General features: G+C 48.4%; 1 protein-coding gene across 2 annotated transcripts; it reads right to left on the bottom strand.

Moving 5' to 3' along the window:
* Positions 1 to 1,749: 1,749 nt before the first annotated feature.
* On the bottom strand, positions 1,750 to 27,515 carry TMEM248 (transmembrane protein 248). 2 transcript variants are annotated; one of them, XM_051992042.1, is made up of 9 exons: positions 27,234 to 27,515; positions 26,469 to 26,545; positions 20,745 to 20,795; positions 12,189 to 12,365; positions 8,996 to 9,281; positions 7,890 to 8,040; positions 6,609 to 6,792; positions 5,225 to 5,368; positions 1,750 to 4,247 (listed from the first exon to the last, which is right to left on the bottom strand). In XM_051992042.1, the coding sequence occupies exons 4-9, from the start codon at positions 12,354 to 12,356 to the stop codon at positions 4,227 to 4,229; spliced, it is 954 nt and encodes a 317-aa protein (XP_051848002.1). In that variant the 5' UTR covers positions 12,357 to 12,365; positions 20,745 to 20,795; positions 26,469 to 26,545; positions 27,234 to 27,515; the 3' UTR covers positions 1,750 to 4,226. The 2 variants fall into 2 exon arrangements, with proteins under 2 accessions (XP_051848002.1, XP_051848003.1); XM_051992043.1 differs by lacking the exon at positions 20,745 to 20,795.

Here is a 27,515-nt window from a genome sequence, read left to right as displayed (position 1 = left end):
CAACAACGAGCTGTTCTCTTCCCCTTGGTTTTCAATTAAATCAGCCCAGAGAGCAGAGGACTTGATCCTTGCTCCAGACCCTGTTTTCCTGAGGAGGAAGTGAGCAGGGAACAGCTTAGAACTGAAGAGCGGAGAGTTCCTCCAGCAGGACGGCCCTGGCTTGGGCGCTGCCTTCTGACAGTGCAGCCAGGGCTTCACTCGCTTTGTTTGAGAGTCGGCCCAGCCGGTGTTGGATGCATCTCGTGGGTCCCGAGTTGTTTGCCCGCCGGCTCCTCTAAGGCTCCGTTCCGAGGAAGCTCAGGCTCAGTGGCGAGCAGAGCGGGAATCGAGGGGAACGCACATGTTCAATGGCAATGTCTGCTGCATCAAGTGGGCCCAGACTAGTTATCCACCCCTGAAGTCATACCTGATTTCTTAAAAAAAACAAACACGTAGAACACACATTTCTGTAACCCTTTCAGGTTCACAAAACTGCTTACCAATGAGGCAGGAGGTGACTGGAGTCTCCCTCTTCTTGGCCCGGTTAGAGAGGAGCCCCCAAAGCTGACAGGGTGACGCTGCCTCCCTGGGCCCCATGCCCAAGGCCTGCCCTGTCTACTTCTGGAGGCCCGTGCTTCTGAAGAGCTTAAAAGGACAAAGATGGGGCCTGGGAGAGGGAACGCTCTCCGAGCGCAGGTCAGTCCCTTCTCTACAATTAAAGAACCCAAGAGCTAAGAGAGCACCCAAAGGGAAGGATTCGCTCCATCCAGCTCCGTGCCAAGGTGCATGCTCCCCATCCCACCAAAGTCGGGTTCTTTAATTGATAACCTGCAACTGACCCCCGTTACGCGTCCAGAGCTCTTCCATTTTCCCAAAAACAAGAGGAAACAGGAGGCGGCCCTGAGGTATTGAATTTCTGACTTCTCACAAAGCAGCACTGTTCGGAGTTTCGTCAGCAGAATGGCTGAATGGTCCCTCCCTGGGGATGAAGGAGGTGCCCTTGGCTCTACAGCCTCCATGAGCAAGATGGAACTGGGGTGCCCAACGATGCTGATCAGCATGATCTAAGACAACAGAGGGTCTTGGTAAGGGGAGATGGGCAGCCAGGGGGGGCAAGAGACCATTTGGGAAACCAAGGCTTGAACTGAGATGCTCTTTTCCTTGCATCTATTCAAAAACCCTTTGCATTTGGCTTCTCTACTTACCTTTGCAGGGGAGGATTTCACCATTGTTTGTTCTTCCACTAAGTCACAAAGCTCAGAGGAGACCACCAGCCAGGTAGCTAGTTAGCCTTTGGGGGGGAGCACTCCCCCCAGGAGTCCTCCAATGATTTGTCTCTGGGGAAAAGGAAATGCTGAGCTACATTAAAGATGTTCTATTAGTCCTAAGACAGACCCAGAAGACCCCCTAGAATTGGGAGGCCGAGTACAGCACAATGAGCTCTGAGTCCAGACACTGAGTTCCAATTCTTTTATTAACCATTTATTGACTAGTATGACTTTCAGCAAGTCACTCAACCTCTGGTTGGACCAGATGGCCCTGACGATCCCTTCCAGCTCACAACAGATATCTGATGGCCGGGGAATCGGGCCCACTTTTCCAAGGCGTGATTGCGGGGCCCTCTCCCTCTCTGCCCTGCTCAACAGGACACCTTCTACGTTGTACCCCCCATGGCCAAATTTGGGGCAGAGCCTGACGATCCAGAACTTGACCTCGAGGCTCAGCGCCTCCCCCAAAGCAACCCAGCCAAGCACAAGAGAGAAACCAGAGGAAACTCAGGTGTTTTTATTCTGTAAAGCATTTACGCACATCTTACAAACACAGAAAATTAACCTAGCAGAGAATGCCATTATCGGATCATGCAACAAGAAAAGTGAACGGGATCACCGGGCCATCTCAGCCGTGACCCGAAGCGGGGCCCACGGCCAGGCTCTGACTCTCTACAGGACGCACTAACTACGGAAAAAAACACTCACCAAGAGAATCGAGACAGATTCAAGTCATACGGTGAAAGGGAACAAAAAGGAGAGATCAATATGATCCGAAACAACCACCCTACTGTTTGTCGTCGACCTTGCGTCTGGCTGCGTCAGAGCCGGGCCCGGGGCCCGCCCCAACATTCACAAACAGACCCAGGAGTGAGGGTTGAGGAGCAGTGGCCAGAGAGGCCGGCCTGGGAGCCGGGGGATCTTCCCCAGGGATTGCAGGGGATGCCTGGGGCTCGCCTTCCTCAAGATCTCTAGCCTCCCTGCCCTTCAGGGGTGCTGCACTGTGGAGCTTGCCTGACTAAATCATGAACCTTTGATGTTTTCCAATCTCAGCTAAGTTATGTTCCTGGGGAATTTTTTTGGCACTTCCTAGCACCATTCTTGACTTCATTTTTTTTCCCTTGGCTATCAGTTCCCCACCCCACCTCACTCCCTTCAATGAAAACATCAAGAATCAGCACACGTGTATATGTGACGAGCTGAGAACAAATCGGGAAAAATAAGTTTTTTTAGCTGCATCCCCCACCCCTACACACACACACACACACACACACACACACACACACGCACACACAGACAGACACACACACCAGCTATAAATCTATTCCTATAGCTTCACTTCATCAGGATTCTAAGTCAGTAGCAGCTTCAACTACAATCTGGAAGCCTTTTAATGTAAGACTTTTCTGGAAACCAAGCCTGAATGATTTCCAAATCTGCTCCCGTCTGGAGCTCCAGGGCTCCAGAAAGAAAACTACATTCAACAAGTTACCCATGCATCATGTCAGCAACAAAGACCATACAGAAAAAACATTGTCTATCAGAAAAATATGATTATTGTGCTTGAAATGTATCCAAGAGAAACACTGAAACGCCAGGTCCCTGCAATGGCCTATCTCACAGTCTTCTGGGAAAAGGCCCAGAGCAGCTGTCCATCTGGGGGATTCTGGGGTCCCAGGTCTCCGGGACAGAGGAGCGATGCCTGAGGGCCCCCAGTGAAAGGAAAGAACGTGGGGTGCTATTCTGAAGGCTTTAACTCGATGAACTCTGCAACATAAACCAAAAGACTGACGTAAAAGGTCCTTAATGGTGAAGGGTCATCAAGGCACCCCATTTCCGATGTGTGGGGAAGTTACAAAATGCTTTCTCTTCTCGCAGACTGAGGAGGAAACTTAAGAGGAGGGGATTAGAAAATACAAATTCTTAAAAAAGAAGGAAAATCAAGGGAAGCAATGAGCCGAGTGGAGTCACAGGAGAACCAAGACGCGTCTGGCTTTAGCGGGGCCTCCCCTCCAGATTCCACAAACACGGCTGTCGGTGTCACTAGCCGCTCCTGGAGCTCGCTATCTTCAGGGCTGTGCAGGCTCCTGGAAGTCCCCTCCGCCCTTCAGACCAGAGGGAGACATGGCTCAGCCCCTTGGCGCAAGCAAGCTGCTTTTTCCATTTTAAAGAAGAAAAAAGCCAAGGGAGGAAGGGAGAGCGACTGGGAAGCATCCCGCCACCAAGCCCGTGGTTTTCCACAGTCCACACAAAATGAAACTTAGCACTTAAAGTGGGGATGATTTTGAAATGGTTCATCTTTTAAATATCGGTTTTGCTCAGGATAAAAGCGTAAGTTTGTCCTAACTACTGCAGTATTAAAATGTGAATATGGATTTTAATTTTTCTTCTTCCAAAAAAAGAAAGAATCCTAAAAAGTTGGATAGCTTTTCTTGCAAGCAAAGAGCAAAGTGGAGAACAGGTATCATTATTGTTGTTCCTACCCTTATTAAGCCACAAAGAACCGACTGAGGCCAGGCCTGGATCAGCGGTTTTGGAAAGGTGATGTCCCATATCCAGGGTACACACAGGCTACTTTGGGGCTAAAACAAAAACCAAACCCAAGCTCGGATGAATCTGTTTGCTTTGAGACGTTCGCAAAGGCATCGGGCGGGCTCCAATGCCGCCGGGCTGTGGCGTTGCACTCTGACTGATGGAGCCACGCTGTTAACATATTTACACAAACATGGGCGAAGTCCACAGGTGAAAGATTGAAAGGTTCTGGTCACACCCCAGTGCGGAGCGAGTGCATCATCCGACCAGTTTCTGAATATATTTTTTTCTTTTATAAATATGTACAAATCACAAATCAATGAACAGGCACTTGAAATGTCTTTGGTTGGAATAACCCAACATTGCCAGATAATATATTCACAGAGTGTCCAGATCCAGGCCGGGCTCAGCAGGCAACGATTGCGGTTCTTTCGGTCCCTCGTGGGACTAGGCTTCAGCCAAAGCCACCTGGAACAGAACACAGGCAAAGGGACCGGTCAGCAGGGGGACATTCCCGGGGCTTCAGCCCCTGCGGGCTCTGCTGGCCACCCTGTGGGGACCCTTTTTCATTCACTTACTGCCCCTTTCCTCCCCACGGCCCACTCCACATCCTGGGCAAATCGGCTCCCCTCCTGTCTCCTGGACTCGAGATTCCATCTCTCGTCGCTCTACCTTTACCCGGGCTGTACCTCATGTCCGGTATGCACATCCTGCTCCCCCCTCTCGCCCTGGGAGTCCCTAGCTTCCTAAGGCTCATCTCAAGGGCTACCTCCCACAAGAGGCCCATCCTGAGGCTCCTCCTTACATGAACATCACATTGCTTTGTATTTTCTTATCTCTATAGAAGTTGGAGCCTCCTGAGAGAAGTTAAGTTTCTTGAAGGTAAAGATGGCTTCCTCCAATGCCAAGTACCACCCCTGGCAAGGAAGACATGCTGAGATGGTCTGTAAGAATCAGCCAGGATGGGAACCTAAGGAGGGAGTGGACTGAGATCTGGCCACCATGACATTATGCCTTGTGCAGGCCCAGCTGATCGAGCTGACCATGGCCCTGTCGTGGCCTGAGTCCTCTGCCCTTCTTTGCTGGTGTCTGCTCAGGCCAACAGACCAAGAGAGGAGAAAACCAGGTAGGGAGAGCATCACAGGCAGGGGGAGCTCCAGGAGCAATCCCCAGCACAAGCCAAGATCCAACTCAGGTGGGACTATCAAACCCATCCAGGAAGTTCTAGGCAGGGTTCCCCATTCAAGGACAGGGAAACTGCCTGTCCTCCTTTTTCAAAGGAAAAGTGCAGGAGGAGACAGAAAAAGACTGAAAGAACAGATCGCCCCCTCCTTCTCAGACCCGGCCCGTGGCTGCCATTCAGACACAGCAGGTCCAGGAGGATGCTCAGCCCCTGACAGCCCCCCATGGCCACCCTTCCTCTCTCCCCCCCAGGTTCTGCTCACCTTTTCTGGGCAGAATTCCGAATTGTTCTGTCGCAGTTTGCTCGGTCTGCCCTTGATGACGGCGTAGCAGAACATTGTGATCACCATCACAAAGAGGAAATAGCTGGTGTGCATGAGGTGGAGGTTGATCAAGGACCGATCATCCTACAAAAGGGAAAGGGGAGAAGCCAGTTGCAGCTGCACTCAGAGGCAGGGCTGACAATGCCAGCGGAGGAGCCCTCATCTCTCTAAGCTTTTCTGGGGTCATAGACCTCCAGGGACCTCTTCTCAGGAATCATGTTTCAAACATACAAGATAAATGACATGAGACTAAAGAGAAACCAATTAGAATAGTTGTCAAAATGTTTTTAGAAACAAGTTCAGGGACAGGTTGAGAAGGCCCCCCTCCGTATGCTTCTGTGTGAGAAGAGTTTTCTTTCTAATTCTGGATTCCATCAGACCAAAGCTCAGAACGGTGAAACCAAAAGTCATGGGGTCTAAATGCTGATGCCCCAAACCCGTCAACACGGGCATGCTGCTGCAGCCAGGTCTGGGGGCCTCCTTCCTCACCTGCCACGGGGATCTAGCCCTCAGCCCAAGCCCCAAAGCCCATTGACTAAATGACACATAAGTTGGGGGGGAAGAGAGGGAAGAGGGGGAAAAGGAGGGAATACAAAGTTTCTGTCTGCTCACCAATCAACTTCATCTCTCTAGTAAAGGACCAGACCCACAGGACAAGGAGAAAATCACAACTTCTTCAATGCAGAAATGAAAACAAGCAGATTTTAGCCCAATCAAAGAAGAATCTTCCTAAGAATCCAAGCCATATCAAAGTGCCCTGGGAGGGGCAGAGGCCCATGACCTGGAAGGCTTCAAAGACCCCTTCCACCCTGGGGATGCTGGGATAATCACTCTCTCTAAGCTTTCAAAAGCAACAGTAGCTGGAAGCTGGCCAAAGCAGCTCGCAATCCACCAGGAGGGTTCTCTGCCTACGTCTTCCATCCATCCTAAGCTTTTCCACCCTCCAGATGCAGCCACATACATGCCCCACATCCACTAGAAAGGCTTTCCTGTACTCCTCTTAGTGCCTCCTTGGACCTGGTCTACACCATCCAGTGCAAGATCTATCTATAGGTCAGTGTCCTGCATGGACCCCCCTCAGATTCCCAGGAGAATATGCTTTCTATCTCCAGAGTCCCTGACAATGTCGACACAAAGCAGGTGCTCATCAAGTTGAAAAGAAACCAAAAGAACAAAACCAAAGCTTTCTGGGCCAAAATGGCCCATTATTCTGATTCTCCCAGGACATTCACTCCCCTAGTTCATTAGAAAGAAATCCTCCAGGAAAAGAAACCACAACTCCCTCTGGAAGGCTGAGAGGACCCAGGAGGCTTTGGTCACTTACATCTGGCACGATGACGGTGAGCTTGGGGTTCAAAGTATGGTAGACCTTGCCGATGGCCCCTTTGTAACACCAGAAAGGATTATAGTCTTGCGCGTATTTCGTATTTGCATCCCTGGCGGTGGTGAAGACTTTGTACCAGAGCGTGGCGTTGCTGTAGGTCTCAGGGATGCAATGCGGCGGTTGTCTGGGGGGGAGGGGAGGGGAAGGGGGAAGCAGAGAGAACCATGATCTGTACCAATGACTCCCCAGGATGCCCGGGAAAGTCAGTGCCCATACACAGGACCCGCTGGGCACATGAACAAGAGACGGCTACTTCTGGGGGATGCAAAGTGCCCCGTTCAGTGGGGCCTGTGACCTGCAAGTCTCTGGATCCTGAGCTGTTACTCTGGCTTCCTGGGCAGAGAACCCCACCACTCCAATCCCAGCCCTCTGTTATGTGCCAGAAGGGCTCCCTGGACTCCTTGGTGCCCAGTTTTCTCCAACTAAACTCTTTCATCCCAAATGGCAGCTTTGTGTACCCAACTCCCTGAAGAGGTAGTAAATCAAACACCAGAGGAGTCAGCAATTCATTAGGTTTTCCATCATTAGATCTTCCAGGGTCGGGGGCAATTGAGGCCATCCTGGACCCTGCTCCTTCTGAGGCAACCCCAGTGGGAAACAGATATGCTGTGGGGCAGCTATCACCTTGGCCATGCAGACATGGGTGGGTAATCCAGCCTAAGTCCCTTCCCCTCCCTTGAACTTTGTGAGCTCAGACGCTTTTTCTAGGGGCTCTAAAAGTCACAGAATCCCAACATTAAGACCTGGAAGGACCCAGGAAGGAGAAATGACCTGCTCAGGGTCATGCAACTGAGATTCGAAGCCAGGTCCTCCAATGCCAAACCCAGGGCCTCCCTGACACAGACTTCTCCCCCATATGTGGGGTTTGCAACACCCCAGTCGGAGAACAAAGAGAGGCCAGCAGGAAAGCACAGCCCGCTTGGTAGTTCCCCAACAGCTGAGGGCCCATCAGAAGTGACAATGAAGCCTCTGGAATGTCAGCTCCACCCTCCTGGGACATGGTCATTTGGAGAAGGGCCACCCCGGGGTCGAGAGGCTGAGCCTGTGGGGAGGCTGGAGCCCCAGGACTTCAGGCCGCACCAGGTCTCAGTCACTTATTGCTGGAGGCTCCACTAGGAGAATTCAGAATGAATCCTCCCCTACACATGGGGGAGGGCGCTGCAGTCCTTACAACGCGGGCCCTCCGTGTAGGCTGACTCAGTGCTTCTGGGGAGTACTTACACGGTAACAGGAAACACGCTGGTGGCAGCCGTGACCGTCATGCAGGAGGTGAAGACCACCTGCTCACAGTGGCCGTGGAGAACACAGTCCTCGGAATTCCAGGCCGCGGGCAGGGTGAAGGTGATGTTGATCTCCTCGTGGGCCTCTCTCCCTGGGAGAAGGAAGCAGCCTCAGTGCACTGGGGACCCTGCTCTTCCTGCCTAAGGGCCTGAGCACGAGCCCCCAGCCCCACACTCCTGCCCAGAAGGTTTTCAAGGTTTGGGGAACTTATCAGAACTTATATAATAAAGAGAAGGTAAGTGGAAAGCACCTGCTCAACTGGGAACCACAAAAAGCCAGCAAACAGATCAGGGTTCCCGGTCCCTTGGGGTCCAGCTAAAGAACACCCCAGAACTTGAGTAAGGAGAAGGGGTTGATCAGGGCCAGAATGAGAAGCCCACACAAGTGAGCCAGGAGGCTACAGCGAGAGGCGAAAGCTCCAGAGTCAGAGCCAGCTCAGGACAGGACCCAGCTCTCCCAGGCGGCCCCTTTGGGCTCCTACAGCAGGAACGGGGCTTGTCTCGCACACCGAGTCCCCTCCGGTCCTAACTGACCACAAGTCTACACCGTGGGAGAGGCCCCAGGGATACAAAGAGAGAAAAGGGAGACCTCAAAGACATGAGTCTTTTGGGGGAAACACCTGAAGTGTGTATATAGAGAAGTGGGTACAAAATATGGCTCTGATGAACACAACAACCCTGGCAGCTGAAGAGACTCAGGAAAAAAGGGCCTCAGAGGCAGGAGAGCACCAGAGACAGGGGGGCACATGATGAAGGCCAGTCTGGCCAGGCCGAGAACGTGAGAAGGGAAGACTGGAAAGGTTGACCAGGTCTACTTTTGTATAGCCTTCAGTGCCAAATACAGAAATATATTGGACCCAGGAGTAACAGACTCCTGGAGTTTACTGCTGAAGATACAGCAGATATAAAGGGCTCCCAGACAGAGCTCTGGGAGACAAGGCCTGAAACTGGAGTCCGGCAGCTTAAGGGCTAACTCCTGGCACTCTAGCTTCTGGTGGGGAAATGGAGAAGAGCCAAGTGTTAAGAAAGAGACAGTCTTTAACATACCTGAAAGGCCAATCTGGTGGCCCAAAATGGTGGAATACAGGTGAGTGACATTGCGGGAATACCCTCCAAAGGGCTTCAGTGGGTCCAGGGTCAGGGTGATGGCGACAGAAATGTTTGTGGGGCCGGAGTCATCGAGGGCCTGAGGTGCCTGGGTGGCTGACCGGGCCTGCCCGCTGGTCACTGCGGTCTCCGAGGTGGCAGTGTCGTTCAGAAGATGCTTTAAGGTTTCGTTCTCCGAGACACACAAGTCCAAGTCATTGAACCTCAGAAGAAAAGTGTTCCAATCCTTAAACAAAGAACGAAGCCGTGAGATGCCGGCGTGGAAGAACTCTTACAGGCCACGTGTTGTGTCTGATCCCTTCCTCCGCCAAGGCTAGTCTAGCGCCTCAGTGGTTCCACGGTGTGGTCACTGAGCAAAGACCCCAGGTCTTTCCTAGCCAGAAAAGCCTCCTGACAGACCTGCCTGAGAACCAGCCAGCTAAGCTCAGGGCCATTCATCCAGGCCAATGATCAGACAATGATTTTCTTTTTGTCACAAAAGGTCTGTGATCTACACTGACCAAAGACTGTCCATACTGCAGGGATCCAGCTCCTTCCAAGTGAAACCATCATCTCTTTTCATCTGCAGGGCAGCTGTGATGATTTCAAAATACTGTCATGTTTATGATCTCAGAGACAAGCAACCTGCTCCTTGCATGGAAGTATGTTAAGAAAGTTAGGGGCCATAACTGCCTGGTATCCACAGGGCACAGGAAAAAGGGTTCTGATTTTGATTCCAGGAATGGAAACTGCCCACTGTCCTGACACACAAGAGCCCAGTCAGACAAAAGTGATACAAAAGCTCTTAAAGCAGTGACTTTAACTTATAAATAATCTCAATTCCATTTATGGTAAAAAGCAATTCCTCACTCTTCAGAGGGCACTAATATTTATCTGGGTCTCTCTATCTGCCCTCCTCATAATGGACTCCATCCTGAAAATATTTTTCAAATATCAGATGAAGACAAAACAGTTTTGGGCATCTTTTTGTTTGTTTTTTTGTTTTGCAAGGCATTTGGGATTAAGTAACTTGCCCACGGTCACAGAGCTTGTGACTGTTAAGTGAACTCGGGTCCTCCCCCCTCCAGACCAGTACTCTATCCTCTGTGCCATCTAGCTGCCCCCTCCCCCAGGCATCTTTTAACATCTATGAGTTCTTTTAATGATTTCACATCTGGAGGGCACATTGAGACTTAACTTAGAAGCCATTTTGGAAATGAGAAGCCCCACGTTAAAATGACCGGAAGCACAGAGCTGACCCCCAAACTGAGACATCCGAGCATTTCTTCTCTGCCAATTTTCATTCGTACAAAATTTGCTCCACTGTCTCCTGCATGGCACTTATTTATCAAAAGCTGCTCGCTCTCCTTTAAGCCAAATGAAGATGCATTTAACTCCCTTGCTGTTCTCAGCCCAACTTCAGGAACTGGACTTTGGATCTGATGAATGCAGCTCAATTTGGGCCCAGCTGTAGCCCAAGAATGTACCAGCTGGAGGGACTGAAGCTGGAGTAAAAACTCCTAACTGATCCTGCTGGTCCACCTTGTAAACAGTGTCTTAAACACGGTAGCAACTTAAAGTTGGTTAAGCCAAACTGAAATGATGAAGAAATGAAGGCTCTGTAACATTTGGGCACACAACCTGCAAAGCCTTGGAATTCCCCTCTCACTGAGCCTCCCTCTCCAGCAAAGCCCAACCAGAACCAACTCTCTGACTGTGGAAACTCATGTCTCCTTGCAGATTTCTCTGGGGTAGGCTTTCCGGATGTAAGTAATCCAGACCCTATGGTTCTCATCCTCTCCAAAAGGCTACCCACCCTCTGGTCAAGGTCACTGCTAGTCAGCATTTCCTAGACCGGGGGAAGAGGAGGGGCAGCTTAAGGTAACTAAAGTTTCTTCTCAAAAGCACATGCCGAAGGTTCCACATGTTTTCGGCTAAAACAGTTCTAATTAAACCAAATCACAAAGGATTTATCTGGCCTCTTTCTGTTCCCTATGACCGTCAACACTTATACAAGCAGATTGGAGACTTAGGCCCAGGGAAGAGCCAGAATGCTGACCATACAAAGAACCAACTCCCCAGCCCTCCTTTTCCCCACAAAATACTTGGTTCTTTACTAAGCTTAAGAGAAATCATGACTGATTTTTAAAGAAAACTGGCACTTTCCAGACCACTTAATCTTTCAGAAAGCTATATCCAGTATAAATTATGAGGCATAAAGCAACAAGTAAATGCTTTTCAAGTTGATTTTAGTTTTAAAATCATTTAATTTAGAAAACTCCACAGACTTCTTAGCATGTACGATTTTAAAAAAGTTCCTCTGAAATATGTAAACGTTAAAAAAAACCCACCATACAAGGCTGGATGGAAGGGGCAGGAACCTGGAGTCAGAGGCCTGGATTTGACCTTGTGCAAGCCACGTGACTTCACTGGGTCTAAATGGCCTTCTCAGTAAAAAAAATTGGGGGGGGGGGGAGTGATTTTCATCTACTCAGAAAATAAAGCTATAGGGCCATCAGAGCCATACCTTAACACCCCTTCTATCCTCCTGTAAATCCTGTTTAAAAAAAAAAAAAAAAAAAAAGGTGGGGGTAGAGGAAGGATTTCCAAACTTCAGATGACTTTAATTTTCTCAATCCTTGACTCAAGGAGTTCTGAGTCATAATCTCTTGACATTCTGATCCTAACACCAAGAGGAGTTTGCTTAATGCCTCACACCATCGGACACAGACACAGGGGAGCAAAAGAAGAGAGCTTATCAGTGAAAAGTCCTTCCACTGATGCAGACTAGCCACTCCTTGGTTAGGCATGTAGTTTTAGACTCTCCAATGGGAGCATGAAGAGAGCAAGAGAGTTCCCCAGGGCTGTAAAGCTGCCAACCTGTTAGAATAACTATACTGTACAGGTTCAATTAACCCTAATTTATCTAGCAGAATAAACCAAGATCTTTGCTAAAAGGGCATATGATACCTGAGAGTTTTTTGGCAAAGGAAAAGCGCAAGGAACCTTTTGCTGTTTTACACTAATAATATGTTCTCTAGGAAAAAAAAGTTCAAATTAGGACATCTCACCCAAAGAGGCTGTCGATGTTTTTCTCTCTCTCCCACAAGCCCACCCAGTGCCAAATAAAGATGAATCCTAAGCATTCTCTTACCTCTGCCATTTCAGGTGACTTGATCTCCTTTATTTTAAAGAAATATCCTAGGGTCAAGAAAGCGATGGCCATGGCACTCACACTGACCATAAAGACAACCAGTGGAGGCCGGCTGCTAATATGAGCCTTCAGGTTCTCCAAGGGATTGATGTTAAACATTATTCTCATTAGTTCCACCTGAAGGGAGCACAGCAGAGAAAAGACTTAAAAAAAAAAAAAATCAAACCATCTCAAAAGGACATTTTATCTCTTAAAAAAAGCTACTGATTCCCAAAACTGACAATGTGACTAACTCCCTTGAAAAGGGGCTGGCCAGCGGGTGTGATACAAAATGCATGACAACATGAATTAAACATTTTTAAAAGAAGAGGTATCTGGTTTCCTTTGCCACCAACAAAAATATCAGTGGCACTTTCGTGCAAAATCTGGTCTGTTAAAAACCCAAGTGATCTGGGACTTCAAGGATCCTGGGGGTGAGCCCCTTCCCCCATCCCCTGCCACTCACTGCTGGGCAAATCTTTTCACTTCCCTGGTCTCAGTCCCCTTCTCTTTACATGAGATTGTATTAAGGGACCTCTAAGGTCGCTGTGGCTCTAAATATGCAACCACTAGTCTATGAATCCAAGCTGGTTTTTTTGATGTGTAGGAGATCGATTTCTTTACAGTATCCTCTACAGTTATCTATTCATATGGAATTTTTTTTCTTTTGGAAATTTCTCTTTGGAGGGAAGCAGAAGTTAGCTTATATTCAGATGAGTCAAGTTGTTCATTTGGGTGAGCTAAGGTGTACTCTTCATATAAACAGCAACTCGAGCCCTCAAAGTAAATACAATATGACCTCAGTTGGGCAAGAAGGCACAGATCAGGAGTTTCCATTAAAGGAAACTAAATAGTATATTCTTACCACCCGGATACAACCCCCTGGAGAGAGAAATGGAAGGTCAGCCAACTGGTAGACTTTAAGTCTGGAGGGGGAAAGCGGGGGAAGAAAAACACTTAATGAACACAGAAAGCTCTATCATCATCTTCTCTTACATAATGTCTGACTGGAGTTTTTTTGGCTGTGGTCTTGATGGTAGAATGGGACTGAAAATGTGTCTATGCACATACATAATGTATCTATAGACACACAAAATGTATCTATACATATACACAAAATGTATCTGGATATGCACACAAAATATATCTATATATACACACATAAAATGTATCTATCTATGTACACAAAATGTATCTACATACTCTCTCTGTTCTAAAGCCACCATAAGCTCTTCCTTAAGTGATGGTGGTCACTATCTAAGGCTTGAGTTTTTCTGAATCTACAGATGAAGAATTCTGCCAGAAGGCCTACAAACCCGCCTTAGGACAACACTGCAGAGAGTTCAATCACACACCTGTATGTATGGCCACTGCAGGAGAAGATGAAAGGCTAGAAAATGATGGTTTCTGTTGGTAGATTGAGATTTCAGATTCCAGCTCTCAGAATTCAAAGACCCATGCCAGATGGCCAAACTGTGCAGACTGACAGACACAACAAAAGTCCACTGAGGACATCTGGGTTTTTAGCAGGATTTAAACCTCTTTAGAAAGAGCTCCTTCCAGCTGTGTGACTTTACTCAGTGTACTTTGTATTATTTTATGTGATCACAGCCCATGTTAAAAGGCAATCTGATATTTTCCTATTCTCCTTCCCTTGTTAAAACCTCAGCCATCATCCTTCTTCCCTACACCCAACCCACCTCCAGCCTCTGAAATCTCTCTTCCATCTATTTCTCCTTCCTTACCACTTCTGTGTTCACACCTTCACTTTAGCCTCAGCTCCTACTGTGCCTACTAAAATGAACTCTGAGGAATATCCCTACTAAAGCCCCTTTCACATCCTCCAAACTATCTACCACACTACCACCAAGCTTAGCTGGGATACAAAATGCCCAAAATAAAGAGAACAGTTTGTGTTGTAGGAAATGATGAGCAGGATAATTTCAGAAAAACCTGGAAAGACATGAACTGATGCAAAGTGAAATGAGCAGAACCAGAACATTGTACACTGTAACAACAATATTGTATGTCGATCAACTCTGATGACTTAGCTCTTCTCAACAATACAATGATCCAAGACAATTTCAAAGGACTCATGTTGAAAAATGCTGTCCATCTCCAGAGAAAGAATTGATGGGACTGATGGAGTCTGAGTCATACTATTTTTCCCTTTATTTATTTTTTTTTGGGGGGGGGAGAGGGCGGGGTTCTGGATTTTCTTTCACAACATGACTAGTATGGAACTATATTTTGCATGATTGCTTGTTATCTCAGGGAGGTGAAAAGAAATGGATGGAAGGAGAGAATTTGCACTCAAAGTTTTCAAAAACTCATGTTAAGAATTGCTTCTACATATAATTGGAAATAAATTATTATTATTATTATTTTAAATAAGGGGAACAGATGAGGAAATGAGGAGCCAGAGATCTAAGAGCAAGTAAAAGAGGCGCATAACAGACCTAGTGCCCAGATGAGAAAGAAGCTAGTTGGCAAAATTGTAAGAGAAGCACTGAGTTCATTTATCCAACCTACACTTGAATAATTAGGAATATAAAACTATATCAGATATTAAAAGGATCATAAAGCTTATTCCTGTCTCCAAGGAGGTTATCACTAAGTTGAATACCCACAACATTCTGCTTAAGAGATCAGAATCGATCCTAAATACCAAACCTTCACCATACTAGGAAAAGCCAACCATTCCAGAGTCTGCCATACTGTAACAATCTATGCTATTTATGTGGGACCTTTTCCCCTTTCCCGTTCATCTTTTGGAATGGCCAAGAGGACTATGGGGTTGATACTCTGCTTACAGAATTTCACCATTACTTGGTAGTCACTGACAGCACAGCACAGAAATATTTGAAATCTTCTTGAAAAGGGGATGGAGGGGGCGGTGCTCTATAACTTAGCAGCAACTTGATATAGTGGAGAGCGCTGGGCTTGAAGGCAGGAAAACCTAGGTTCAAATCCCAACTCAGACACTGACCAGCTTTGTAATCTTGGCCAACTGTCTTGACCCCTCATCTATAAAATGAGGGAGTGGGGAATAGATAGCCTCTAAAATCCTTCTAATACTATAAAGAGAGCTGAGGAAATGCCCCTCCTCCTTCTACCACCAGAGGATTCTGCATGTGCAATGCTCTAATCATAGGCTGTTAGAGGCTGTCTTTTCAGAGTTTTCTTTCTTTTTAAACCTTTGTTATAAGGCCAGGGGGAAGGAGAGAAAAGATGGATTTTGTAATCCATGTATGATGATGTAAAAATAAAAGGCATCAAAACTTTTTAAACAAATTTTTATAAACAACATTCTTTTGACTCTAATCAGAAAGCTATTTTTAAAGTTAGGATTTATGGCTTTGAAAAAAAAGGGAAGGGAGCCAGAGGAAGCAGATTTGTAAATGAAATTGGAGGGTACAGGGCCTGATCTTAATTGGAAACCAGACTGAGGGGCGTAGAAGAGACAGAGAAGACACAATCCAGCTACCAATTAACTGGTTCTCCCCAAATAAAGGGGCCCTATCTCAATCTGTGATGAATGCAGAGTTCAGGGCCTTCATTTGTATGTAAATATGAAGCAGGACATTCACCTGGAAACTGTGATCAAGGATTATTTTTTAGCTCATATTACTAAAATAAACATATATGTTTCATCATTTCCAGTTCTTTACTCTTCTAAGAAATGTTGCTCTAAGTACCTTTATACACACAGGATGTTCCTTTGTAAAATGAGATGATCTCTAAATTTTCATCCAGTTGCAATACTCTACAACCTACCAGCTTCCCATTAGACTTAGGGGAGCTTCCTAGAGGAGGCCATTTACTGTCATTAAGGAAAAGGTAGACATACAGCACTAAGTTTTGGACCAAATGCTAAGCCCCAGACCAGCTATTTCATAGGCTGATCTTTGCAAACATACTCTGGAAGCATCAAATTAAAAATGTTTCCATAACTACATTTCTTCCTTCTCAACAAGGCCCGACCCCAAGAAAATTGCTCTGATTTCTGCCTTGGCAAGTGAAGTCTTGAATATAGATTATTTCTGGGTTGTCATTGAGTTTTCTTTGAGGGGGAGGAAGGGCAGGGGAGCTAGTAAAGAGAAACAAGAATACAATTTTACCAAAAGTAAAGAATTCAAAAGAAACAAGGTACAGTTGCTCAGTGCATTGACTTGATTAAGTTATCTGCTTCGAAACTAGTTATTGATCCACACTTAACACCGTACACCAAGGTCAAAATGGGTATGACCTAGGCATAAAGAATGAGATTATAAACGAATTAGAAGAACATAGGATAGCTTACCTATCAAGAGAGACCTGTGGAAGAGGAAGAAATTTATGATCAAAGAAGAACTAGAGATCATTATTGATCACAAAATAGAAAATTTTGATTGTATCAAATTGAAAAGTTTTTGTTCAAACAAAACTAATGCAGACAAGATTAGAAGGGGAATAAATAATATTCCCAATAAACTGGGAAAACATTTTTACAGTCAAAGGTTCTGATAAAGGCCACATTTCCAAAATACAAAGAGAATTAACTCTAATTTATAAGAAATCAAGCCATTCTCTAATTGATAAGTGGTCAAAGGATATGAACAGACAATTCTCAGACGAAGAAATTGAAACTATTTCTAGCCATATGAAAAGATGCTTCAAGTCATTATTAATCAGAGAAATGCAAATTAAGACAATTCTGAGATACCCCTACACACCCGTCAGATTGGCTAGAATGACAGGGAAAAATAATGTGGAATGTTGGAGGGGATGTGGGAAAACAGGGACACTGATACATTGTTGGTGGAATTGTGAACACATCCAGCCATTCTGGAGAGCAATTTGGAACTATGCTCAAAAAGTTATCAAACTGTGCATACCCTTTGATCCAGCATTGTTACTACTGGGCTTACATCCCAAAGAGATCTTGACACTCGTTTCTGTTCCTTTTTTCTTCTTTTCCAAAGAGATCTTAAAGAAGGGAAAGGGACCTGCATGTGCAAGAATGTTTGTGGCAGCCCTGTTTGTAGTGGCCAGAAACTGGAAACTGGATGCCCATCAATTGGAGAATGGTTGAGTAAATTGTGGTATATGAATGTTATGAAATATTATTATTCTGTAAGAAATGACCAGCAGGAGGATTTCAGAAAGACCTGGAGAGACTGACATGAACTGATGCTGAGTAAAATGAGCAGGACCAGGAGATCATTATATACTTCAACAACAATACTATATGATGATCAATTCTGATGGATCTGGCCATCCTCAGCAATGAGATGTACCAAATCAGTTCCAATAGAGCAGTAATGAACTGAACCAGCTACACCCAGCGAAAGAACTCTGGGAGATGACTATGAACCATTACATAGAATCCCCAATCCCTCTATTTTTGTTCGCCTGCATTTTTTATTTCCTTCACATGCTAATTGTACACTATTTCAAACTCCGATTCTTTCTGTACAGCAAAACAACTGTTTGGACATGTATACTTACATTGTATTTAACTTACTTATACTTTAACATATTTAACATGGATTAGTCAATCTGCCATCTAAGGGAGGGGGTGGGGGGAAGGAGGGGAAAAATTGGAACAAAAGGTTTGGCAATTGTCAATGCTGAAAAATTAGCCATGCATATAACTTGTAAATAAAAAGCTATAATTAAAAAAAAAAAAAGAAAAAAGAAAAAAAAAAGTTATTATCTGCTTCAAGAAAAGCTCTGACTGAAGGTATAAAGGACAAAGGATGAAGGCCCCAAAACAGAAGGAAACAATAAGGAAATCATTCCAGGAGGAGGTCAGGAGGTCAGGAGGGTGCCTTCTCTGCTGGTAGGGGCTGTGAGATTTCTGGGTTTCTTTCCACAAAGGGGGCTCATGATGAAGCTGGGAAATCATGGGATTTTTATGTTCCAACGAGGTGCCTGGAATCTGACAACAAGTGGATAAAAAGCAAGAGTCAAATGGAAATTAGCTAAAGAACAGAAGCCAGGACACTCAGACTCAGGTGGCTGAAGGGTGATTCTCCTAAGAAAGCAACAGTCAACGAGAGAAGCGAAGAAATGGAACCGGGGTACCTGGGTCCACCCATGACTCACGAGGGGTGGGCAGAAGAGGAAGCACCAACAGGGAGCACCACTCTTGACCTGCTAAGGGTAACAAAGAGGGCAGATTTTGAGCGAGCCTGGGACGATTGTGAGCCCAGCCCACTTTGCCAGCTAGCCCCACATAGTACTCATGGGCCCCATGGAAGAGGGGCAAGCATCTGCTGCCTCCCGGGGCAAGGCTGAGGCCATGGACGATTGCGACAAACAACTCAATCTCGAATGCATGCTAACTGCGTGGTCGCTCACATTGTCGGGTCAGTTGTTGAGACCTGAAAGGAAGCTCAAGGCCACGGAGGCCAGCCCAGAGTCCTCAGGAGTGAGTGAGACCTCTGAGCACAAAGGTCCCCAGCAGGCCATATCTGGCAGCCCTTTGTTGGAGCAGAGGGGAGCCAGGAGCCCCGGGGTTAATGCCAGGGGCCCTCTACACTCTCCCTGTGCCCTTCCTCTTCCCCCCATCTGCCAGCACTTTGGCATCTTGGGCCTCGTCCTGCCCAGGCAGTCTCCTTTCCCTTTTTATCTCCAGCAAACAGAAGGAGCTTGACAAATGCATGTGGATGGAGAACACTGAGTGTCTCCTGTGTACAAGGCACTTCAAACAAGGACAATCTGAACTGTAAAGTCCACCAGATGATTGGCTGCATCATGACCCCAGAGCCCAGGAGGCCTGACTGCCGAGCAGGCCCCAGAACCAAGCCTCTAGGCCACCCAGCTTCTTCCTGTCACCTGCAGAGCAGGGCACACTGGGCCCCTTCTCCAGGAAAGGAGTGTCCCAGTCAGAGCCCAGGTCCACCAGACACACTTTCTGCCTTCAGGATCGGGCCCAGAGGATTCTGAAGGTGCCTGTAGCCCCTGAATGGCGATTGGTCCTGAGGCCCATTGTGAGGTAATGGGCCCTTGTTTTACCTCCACTGCAGCGGGAACACCACTTTGACTCACATTCTAAGTGTCCAATTGACAATCCCGGGGGGAGAGGGGAAACTTCCTGAGGATCTGAGCAAGAAGAGACACTTCTGGAAGGAGCAATTGAGGGCCCTGCAGCCATCCCTCCGGCCAAGCCCAAGGCTCACACATCTCCAAGCTCTCAGAGCAGCAGCTCCCACTCCTACTGCCTCCAACTCCAGATATCACCATTCCCAGCACAGCAATGAGAAAACTCAGACTCTAACAAGTGAGGGGACCAGGGGGTGCTCACCCAGCCTCCGACCTCCGTCACTCCCCCTTCAGCTGCTCTGGGAAGGCTCGCCAAGTGCTACGGGCCAGCACGAATGCTCCAGTGCACCCTTCTCAGCAGATGACCCCTCACGTTACTCGTGAGCAAAGTCAGATGCTCAAAAATGGCACAAACACCTCGTGGAAGGACAGGGAGCCTGGGCAGCTGAGGGCCTGGGTGTGAATCCCACCCAAGCCCCTCCACATCTCCTTTCTCTCCTTTCTCTCCACAGAAGGGAAGAGAATGTTGGCCTAGACAACTTGAGGTCCATTCCAGGTCCAAATCTGGAATCTCATGATCCTAGTGAATGTCACTGGCACTTTGCAAGGCACTGTGGGATGCAAAAGACACACGAAACACTGTCTCCACCTACAAAGGGATTCCAATCTATTTGGGAAAATGAGAAAAAAAACCTTCCAAAACCCCGACAAACAGCACTGGCAACAAAGGGACAAAGAAAAAAACAGACTAATAGCTAATAAAACCATACAGTGAAGACAACCAGTGCCAAAAGCATCAAAGAAAGGAGAACACAACAGCGTGGAATGACATGAGAACCCCAATCATATCAGGGTTGTTCTTGATTTCTTTTGTTGGAAGCTTTTTATATGGGAAGGTGTAGGGATTGGAGATACACTGGAAAATGTAGAGGATGTCACCACAAAAGACCAACAAAATGTTACTTAAATAGAGAATATTGACTTATAATGAGCCTCCGGATTAATCCAAACAGTCAATATAAATTTGGCATTACACAAGCAAAAAGACTAAACTGGTCACATGTGCTTGAACCCAGCAATCCATGACTGAGGATATTCACCAAGAAAGGTCAAAATAGAAAACAAAGGTCCAAATTACACCAAAATATCCATGGCAAAATAGAGCAAATAAAGAGGGGAAAGTGGAAGCCCGTCAACTAGGCAATGGCTATCAAAACGATCACAAGCCAGTGTAGAACATAGGGAGTGTTCAGAAAGAAAGGACAGTCCTGGGGGAACACGGGAAACATCAGGCCAACGGATGCAAAGATGACAGTCAGTGGAGTCTGGCACCCCCATTGGGCCCCACTGTCTCTCCCTGTCACAAGGGAAGGTTCCATCTGTGGAGATAGCCCCCGGGCAGTCTGTGGACACTGATCTGGACAATCAAAGCAAAAGACCAGAGAAAGGCAAAGCAAGAAGGCACAATAACAAGAAAGCAGAACTTACTCCACGCTTGCTGTGGCTCCGGTTTTCTTCAGCAAGGAGGACTCTTTTTGACTGGGAAGGAGAGAACAAAACGGTCGTGAGCCAAATGAAAGCAGAGATAAGGAAGCCCTCACCTCTCTCTCTCAATGGAGAATGAAGATGGAAGAACAAAGGGGCACTTTGGAAGCAGATGGGGAAGGCAGAACCGAGATCACCGCGATATGAAGCAAGCCTGTCCTCAGTAAGATCAGAAGCCGCATAAGCGCCATGATCCAACCTGATTTTGGAAGGCCGAAAACAAATTCTGCTCCTCCTCTCCAGAGAGGGACAGAGGACAACAGCTGGAGAAAATCTGCACCCACTGACAACTCAGAGGAAATGAGTTTATTTTGTTTGCCTTCGCGATGAGGAGAGTTGGGAAAGAACAATTACTTTTTTAAAGCATCAAGTATCCTGAGCCAACCAAATGAAACCCCCTCAAAATAACTTATGCACATGGTTTCTCTGACCTCGGAGGGAAGATGTAGCAGGCCTGGTAAGGGGCCAATCGATTCTCTCTGGATTTTCTTGAGAAGGGGGTATCTTGGGGGAAGACTCTGCATTTGGAATTTACAGACGGGGGTGTGATTCTCAGCCCCTTTAGCCTGGGTCACTTCAGGCAAGTGACTGAACTGCTCCTGCCTTTTCTTCTCTGTAAAATGAGGACTAGATGGCCACTGAGGTTCCTTTTGGCCCCCAATGATTCTAAGGCAGTTACTTTAAATAAGACTAACGAACTTGACTTCAATCCGTGGCAAAACTGTGAGGTGAATTAGCAAAGAAGAAAAGGACTTAGGGAGAGGCAGCCACCAAGAGCAAGTCATGTTGGATTAGCCCCATTTCCATTTGTGACAGTTAATAAAGGAGGAATGTCACGGATGAAGGATGCCTGAATTTCATCAACACAGATGGTCAAAGTCTCCCACTCGTGATCAAAGAGCATCCTGGTTGTCATCTGTCCCTATGGAAAAGATGGAGAGATGTGGGCTGGATGAGAGCTTAGGGAAGAGCACCAGAACCTAGCTCAATAGATTCAAAAAGGACCAATTTAATGGACTGAGGCCGAACCTTTAGAAACTCTGCAGTGGAGTCTTTGGGGCCAGCTCTTGTCAGTTCTGCCTCCATGCTATCTGTTGACTCACGGGGAGCCACCATCCCATCAGCCCCTCAGTAACTTCCTCCTTAGGCTTCCTGCCTTTGATCAGCCTTCACAATGCTGCCCAATGCAATCCAGCTGAAAACCTGGGGCATGTGTCCATCTGTCACCCTGTTCTGTTCAACATGTTTGTGAAAAAGCTGTATTTAAGGCATGCTTATCAAATTGGCAGATGACACAAAGCACAGAAGGAATGACTGCTAACACGCCAGATAATATCTATAAAGATATGAGTATCTACAACACACCGGATAATGAATATCTACAAAGATACACGGTTTATTGCTGGAGGGCTAAAGCTAACAAGATGAAATGCATGTGTGTATAAGTGCAAATTGATATAGATATAAAAGAAGAAAATGAGAATAATGTGTGTATATAGGTACGTCCTGAAATTGAATTTTTAAAACTGACTGTACAAGTGGCAGAATGATAAGACCAGAGATTTAAGACTCGGAGGATCCATAGACATTATTTAATTGAACCCTTCACTTTACAGATGAGGAAATTGAGGCTCAAGAAGGTTTGGCCACACAAGCAGGATTTGAAGCTGGTCAGAGCTCCTTCCCCTCTGCAGCCCTCTGCTGCCACTGCTAAATTAGCTTCTATGACCCAGATGAGCTCACCAGAAATTATAAGTCAATCCAACAATCAGTAAGCAAAAACACAAATTAAGTACCAGAATCACAGAGCACTGGAGCCAGAAGAGATCTCAGCAGTTCTTTAGTCCAACTCCCCCATTCTTCAGAGGCAGATACTGAGGGCTCCCAGTAGAGCCAACCAAGTAGGATCTCCAGCTCAAGCCCCTCTCCAGGATGGTCTGAGGGACCTCATATAACAGCATCGTCCCAGTGCCCTGGGCTCACAAGCTAGGATTTTCTCTCCCTGTATCCAAGCTGTTTGCCAGGGCCAGTCGACTGCACTTCTGTGACACATTCCCCAGCTTGGTGGAGATCCTCAGCCCTTCACACTGAGATTACTACTACAATGGCCTGAGGGTGGGGCTGCTGTCTCAGCTCTCTCCCCACTAACCCGGCATCCATTCAGCCACTGCCCACTGCACCTCCAGAAACTTCCTATGGCCTTCAGGATTGTATACAAGTTCTGCAAGCCTTCCTAACCTGCCTGAACCTAGAGGCAGGAAAATTCATCTCCCTGGATTCAGATCTGGCCTTAGACACTAGTTGTATAACTCCGGGCAAGTCTGCCTCAGTTTCCTCTTCTGTCAAATGAAGTGGGACAGGCAATGTCAAACTGCTCCTATATCCGCCCAGAAAACCCTCAATGGGGTCAGAAGAGACAGACACAGCTAACCAACATATTTAGTAAGCTTCTTCCCGACTGAATCACCAAGCTGTAGAACTGGAAAGGGGCCACCCAGCCCAACCTTCTCATTTTAAAGAAAACACTACTAAGGGGAAGAGGGAAATCACCAGCCCACAGTGCTTGCTCATGGACGGGGCTGAGGCCAGAATCCAGGCCTCTGTGGGTCCTTTCCAGTGCACTCTCCACTGGAGGCAGGATGATCAGACAGCCCAGCCCACTAGGAGCTGCCACTCAGCTCAAAGATTTCCCCACCCTCAGGGTAAATCAGTTCTGCAATAGTCCCGCATAAGCACATGTTTAAGGCACAATTTAAAAAGAAACGAAAATGGAACAGGCTCCTGGGGTATTAACTGCACTGGTGAGGCACCAAACTGCACATTAATTAATTTAAAACTTGGGGGGGAAAAATCTCAAGAAATTTCAAACAAACTTCTTGTCCTGAAATGCTGAATTATTCAGCAACCCAATAACATTTTTGGGTGTTTACAAGAAGTTTACAAACTAAATCAGCACTCTTGCCAAAGGGTCAATCTTCAAATGTCACATGAGAAAAAAAAACACAAAGGAAAAACTAGCTGTAAAGTTCATTATGTCATTATCTTGTGCAGGTAATAAAATGCCAACAGTAAGAAGAACTGGCCTTCCCCGCCCAGTTTGGCAGCACACTGCTGAAATAACCTTGGCACTCATGTCAATCAAATGAGGCAGGTCATCTACTATTAATTCCACTTGCTCTGTAGCTTCAGCTCGTCAGCCCCAGAACACCTTGAAAAGGAAGCAGGTCATTCTGCAGTTCCAGGAGAGGAAGCAAAAGTGATTTTCAAAGATAAACAACTTCTAGACGCCGTCAGGCAGAGTTGGCACTGCCCCCCCCCCAAGCTGGAGCAAATGGAAGAAAGGAGGGAAGCCCATTCTTTTTGATGCCAAATGTCTCCAAACCCAAACACTCCCAACCAAAAATCCTACCTAAAAGCAATGTGGGAGATTAAAAAAAAAATGTACCCACGCCCACCTGCAGAAGGAGGAGGATTCTTTGTAACCTGACCCACTGTGCCCGTAGAGCTTGTGACTTCCCGCTGCAGTTGGTGGGGGTCCCCAGCACAGTGGACTCTCCAATGCAACCCAACTGCCATTCTTAAAACACACCTGCTCTGGGCTCACTGGGCAGGGCTCCAGGCTAGAGCAGGTACTAGGAAAGGCAGAGCTGGGGAATAGTGCCCGCCTTCGGAGAGCTGACGTTTCATCGAGCTCAGCTTGTGCCTGGCCTGGAGACGGGCCTGGATTCTGGCTCTGCCCCTGAGTGAGCAGGTGGCAGGTGACGGTGGGCTGGTCACTTGTCTCTTCCCCACCTCATCCTCTCACAATCTCAGAGCCAGGGAATGCTCCTCTCCATTCAGGAGGGTTAAAGTCTTTATAGGTGAGGCTGGGACACGTCTGCTTGGCCCAGAGGGAAGAGGATAAATGTGACTGCCCCGAGGCGTCCAAAGCAGGAGACCCAGAGCCTCCTAACTGATTCACACAGTGAATGAAGCCCCTGAGAGACCACCACCTCCTGCGGCCCCTCATTAACTGCACTAGCTGCAGCATATCCCTGGCCTTGGGTCACCCTGGGAGGAAGCAGGTGACAGTGGCACCCACTGTCTGGAGTTGGGGGACTCTGGCTCCTCCCCCACCTCCTCCCTGAGTAACCCTGCACCTCTAGTTTCCTTGAGGAAGCCTGCGGTTATTTCCAATCCTGAGTCTGGGACGGCATCGACTGCAAAGAGGGCGAGGTGGCCGATCGGAGGGCACAGCGCCCTGAGGGGCAGGCCTGGGTCAGAAGCATGACCATCTATGAGGGGAATAGACCGAACGAGGACCCCCCCCCCAACCCAAGTTTCCCTCCCTCCAACCATCTTTTGATCCCTTCTAGGGCTCCGAGCAGCACTACCCACAAGTTCTGCCAGGGTTCTAAAGTCTCGAGGATTTAACTACCGACCATGAGCAGAACCTGGAACTTGGAGGAGCTGCTGCCTCTAAGTAGGACAAGGAGGGGAGAAAGGCCGGCAAGTGTGGAGAGAAGCTTCTCGGATGGCATTTCAGGTTCCAGTTTTTAAAGGTGTGATCTGTGCTAAAATAGGGCCCGGTCCGGGCCAGGCTGCACTGTGTTACGAAAGCTTAGCACCCATTGCCTAATCACACATTAGCATGAACCACCGGAGAGGTGCCCGGGAAGAGAGCAAATTAAGAGGTCCCAACTTGCCCTAGAAAATCATTATGAAGAAATGCCAACTCTGGGGTGTCTAGGGACTCGGGCACCTAAAACCCAGTCACTTTCCCATTTTTTTAAGGGGAGGAAAATGCTACAAGGATGATGCTGGTTATTCAATGCTTGACTTGGTAAAGGCATCCCACAGAATGTCAGCTTGGGTCACTAAGTGTAGCCGATTAAAAGGGGCTGACTAAGGGCCGATCCCCTGGCCTCCAATGGAAGAGCTGGCGGAAGGCTTGCCCCAAAACTCTTTAAGGAGAATGATGAACCTGAGACCCCAACAGACCTGCCTGAATCACAAGGAGGAATCTGTGAAGGAAACAGGATGTGGCAAGGGACGGGGTTTGGCTGGCTCCTCTTCTCAGTGAAACACCCAAAGACAACAGAGAAAAGGAACAGAGACGCACAGAGCCTGGAGGCTGGGACCCAACACTCCAGGCACCTGTAGTCCTAGAGCACCTCCCACAACAGCTGGGACACGACGGGCACCAGCAGGGCCCCCCTCCCCCTTTCCCCCAGCACACACGTGGCAGAGCCCGAGACCAAGCTAGAAGACTGGCTGGCCATCTCTTTCCTTTGCAGCCTCCCCAAGGTCAGCTAAGCCACTTGCCACCATTTGCTGCTGAACAAGACCAGCAGAACCCTAACTGATAAATGGTCAAGGTGCCCAAAGCACTCCACCTAAAAGGGAGCGCCCCCGGGCCTCAGAGGGGCACCCCTGCTGCCAATTTGAGGGAGCCAATTTCCCACGGGACTGGGGGTTCAGGCTGACCACCTTCACTAGGCTCAGGGCTACCCAGACTGAAGAGCAAGGATGAGGGGAAGGGGCGACTCTTCGGGGAGGGGGGCGCAAAGACGTTCCTCTCAAAGTTTTGACCACTCCTGGGACGAGAGGAGGGGGAGGAGCCTGTCCTGCGGCGCCTCCCCCCATTTCTCCTTCTCCCTCCACCCCACAGCCCTTCCCGGGGCTCACCTCTGAAAGGAAACAGGGACCAGGTCCAGAGGGTCAAGTCTCTTCAGAGGGGCGTAAGATCTTCCCGCTGAAGATGTCTGCAAAGGAGTTCCAGAACCAACGCCGAGGATGAGACACGACCCGGGAGGAGGGGCTGAGCGCTGGGGCCAGCCCTGGGAGGAAGGGGAAGCCCGGCCTGGCCCCTCATCAGCCCCTCCCCCTGCACCTGTAAGTCCCTTTCCACCTCCCCGGCTCAATTAGCTCTCCAGGAGTAGGGATGCCACCCCCACAACGCGAACCCGGGGACTTCTCCAGCCCCGAACCCCCACGGCCTGGCTGGCCCCTAGCACAGGAAGCCAGCTCCCCGCGAAGTGACAGCGGGGGGGAGGAGGGAAAGGCTAATAGCAAAGCTAAAGGGAGGACCCCCCCCTTAGTTCCGGGTCACATGGATCAAGGGGCAAAGGGAGCCTCGTTCACTCCGATAAATGTCATTTGGCACACGGGGAGGGCAGGAGGGGCCGGATCCAAGAGACGAAGGAGCCAGGCCGACTCAGTTTGCCCCAGAGACACGCCTGTGTCGGGGCCAGTCACTCCCTCCGCCCCCAAACTCTTGGGGCCCGTTTCCTCCTGGGGGAGGGCAGGAAAGGGGAGACAGGGCTTCCCTGGCTCTAGAGAGCTGACACGTGGTCGCCCCCCCGGTTCCCCCCAGGTCCGGGGGCGGGCATGAGGGGGGGAATCTCCAAGCGCGCCCCGCCGCCCTCGCACCCCGGGGCCCCGGGCGCTCACCCTCCGCGGGCTGGCCCGGCCGCGCTGGGCCGGGCGGGAGGGGGGGAGGGAGGCGCCGCTAACGGGCCGCGCTCACACGCAGCAGCAGCAGCGGCGGCGGCAGCGGGGCGGGCGCGGGCTCCGGGCCGCTCTGCACCATTCTCTCCCGGCCCGCTCCTGGCTGTCACTCCCCGTTCCGCTCTGGGACCCCGGGACGCTGACAGGCCCAGGCCCAGGCCGCGGCCGTCGCCTCCGCCCCAGACGCCGCCGCTCCGGCTCCGGCACTGGGCCGCGGCAGTTTCC

The sequence above is a fragment of the Antechinus flavipes genome, chromosome 4 (assembly GCF_016432865.1).
Source record: "Antechinus flavipes isolate AdamAnt ecotype Samford, QLD, Australia chromosome 4, AdamAnt_v2, whole genome shotgun sequence".
Taxonomy (NCBI): domain Eukaryota; kingdom Metazoa; phylum Chordata; class Mammalia; order Dasyuromorphia; family Dasyuridae; genus Antechinus; species Antechinus flavipes.
This window is presented reverse-complemented; position numbering and strand designations above follow the sequence as displayed.

What these genes read in the sequence shown, in the direction of transcription:
- TMEM248 (XM_051992042.1), bottom strand. Translation starts at nt 12,356, where the DNA reads ATGAGAATAATGTTTAACATCAATCCCTTGGAGAACCTGAAGGCTCAT. An exon ending in CCACCAGATTGGCCTTTCAG is followed by an intron (nt 8,041 to 8,995) that starts GTATGTTAAAGA and finishes TCCTTCTCCCAG; the next exon opens with GGAGAGAGGCCCACGAGGAG. An exon ending in TCACCGTCATCGTGCCAGAT is followed by an intron (nt 5,369 to 6,608) that starts GTAAGTGACCAA and finishes TCCCTTTTGTAG; the next exon opens with GATGATCGGTCCTTGATCAA.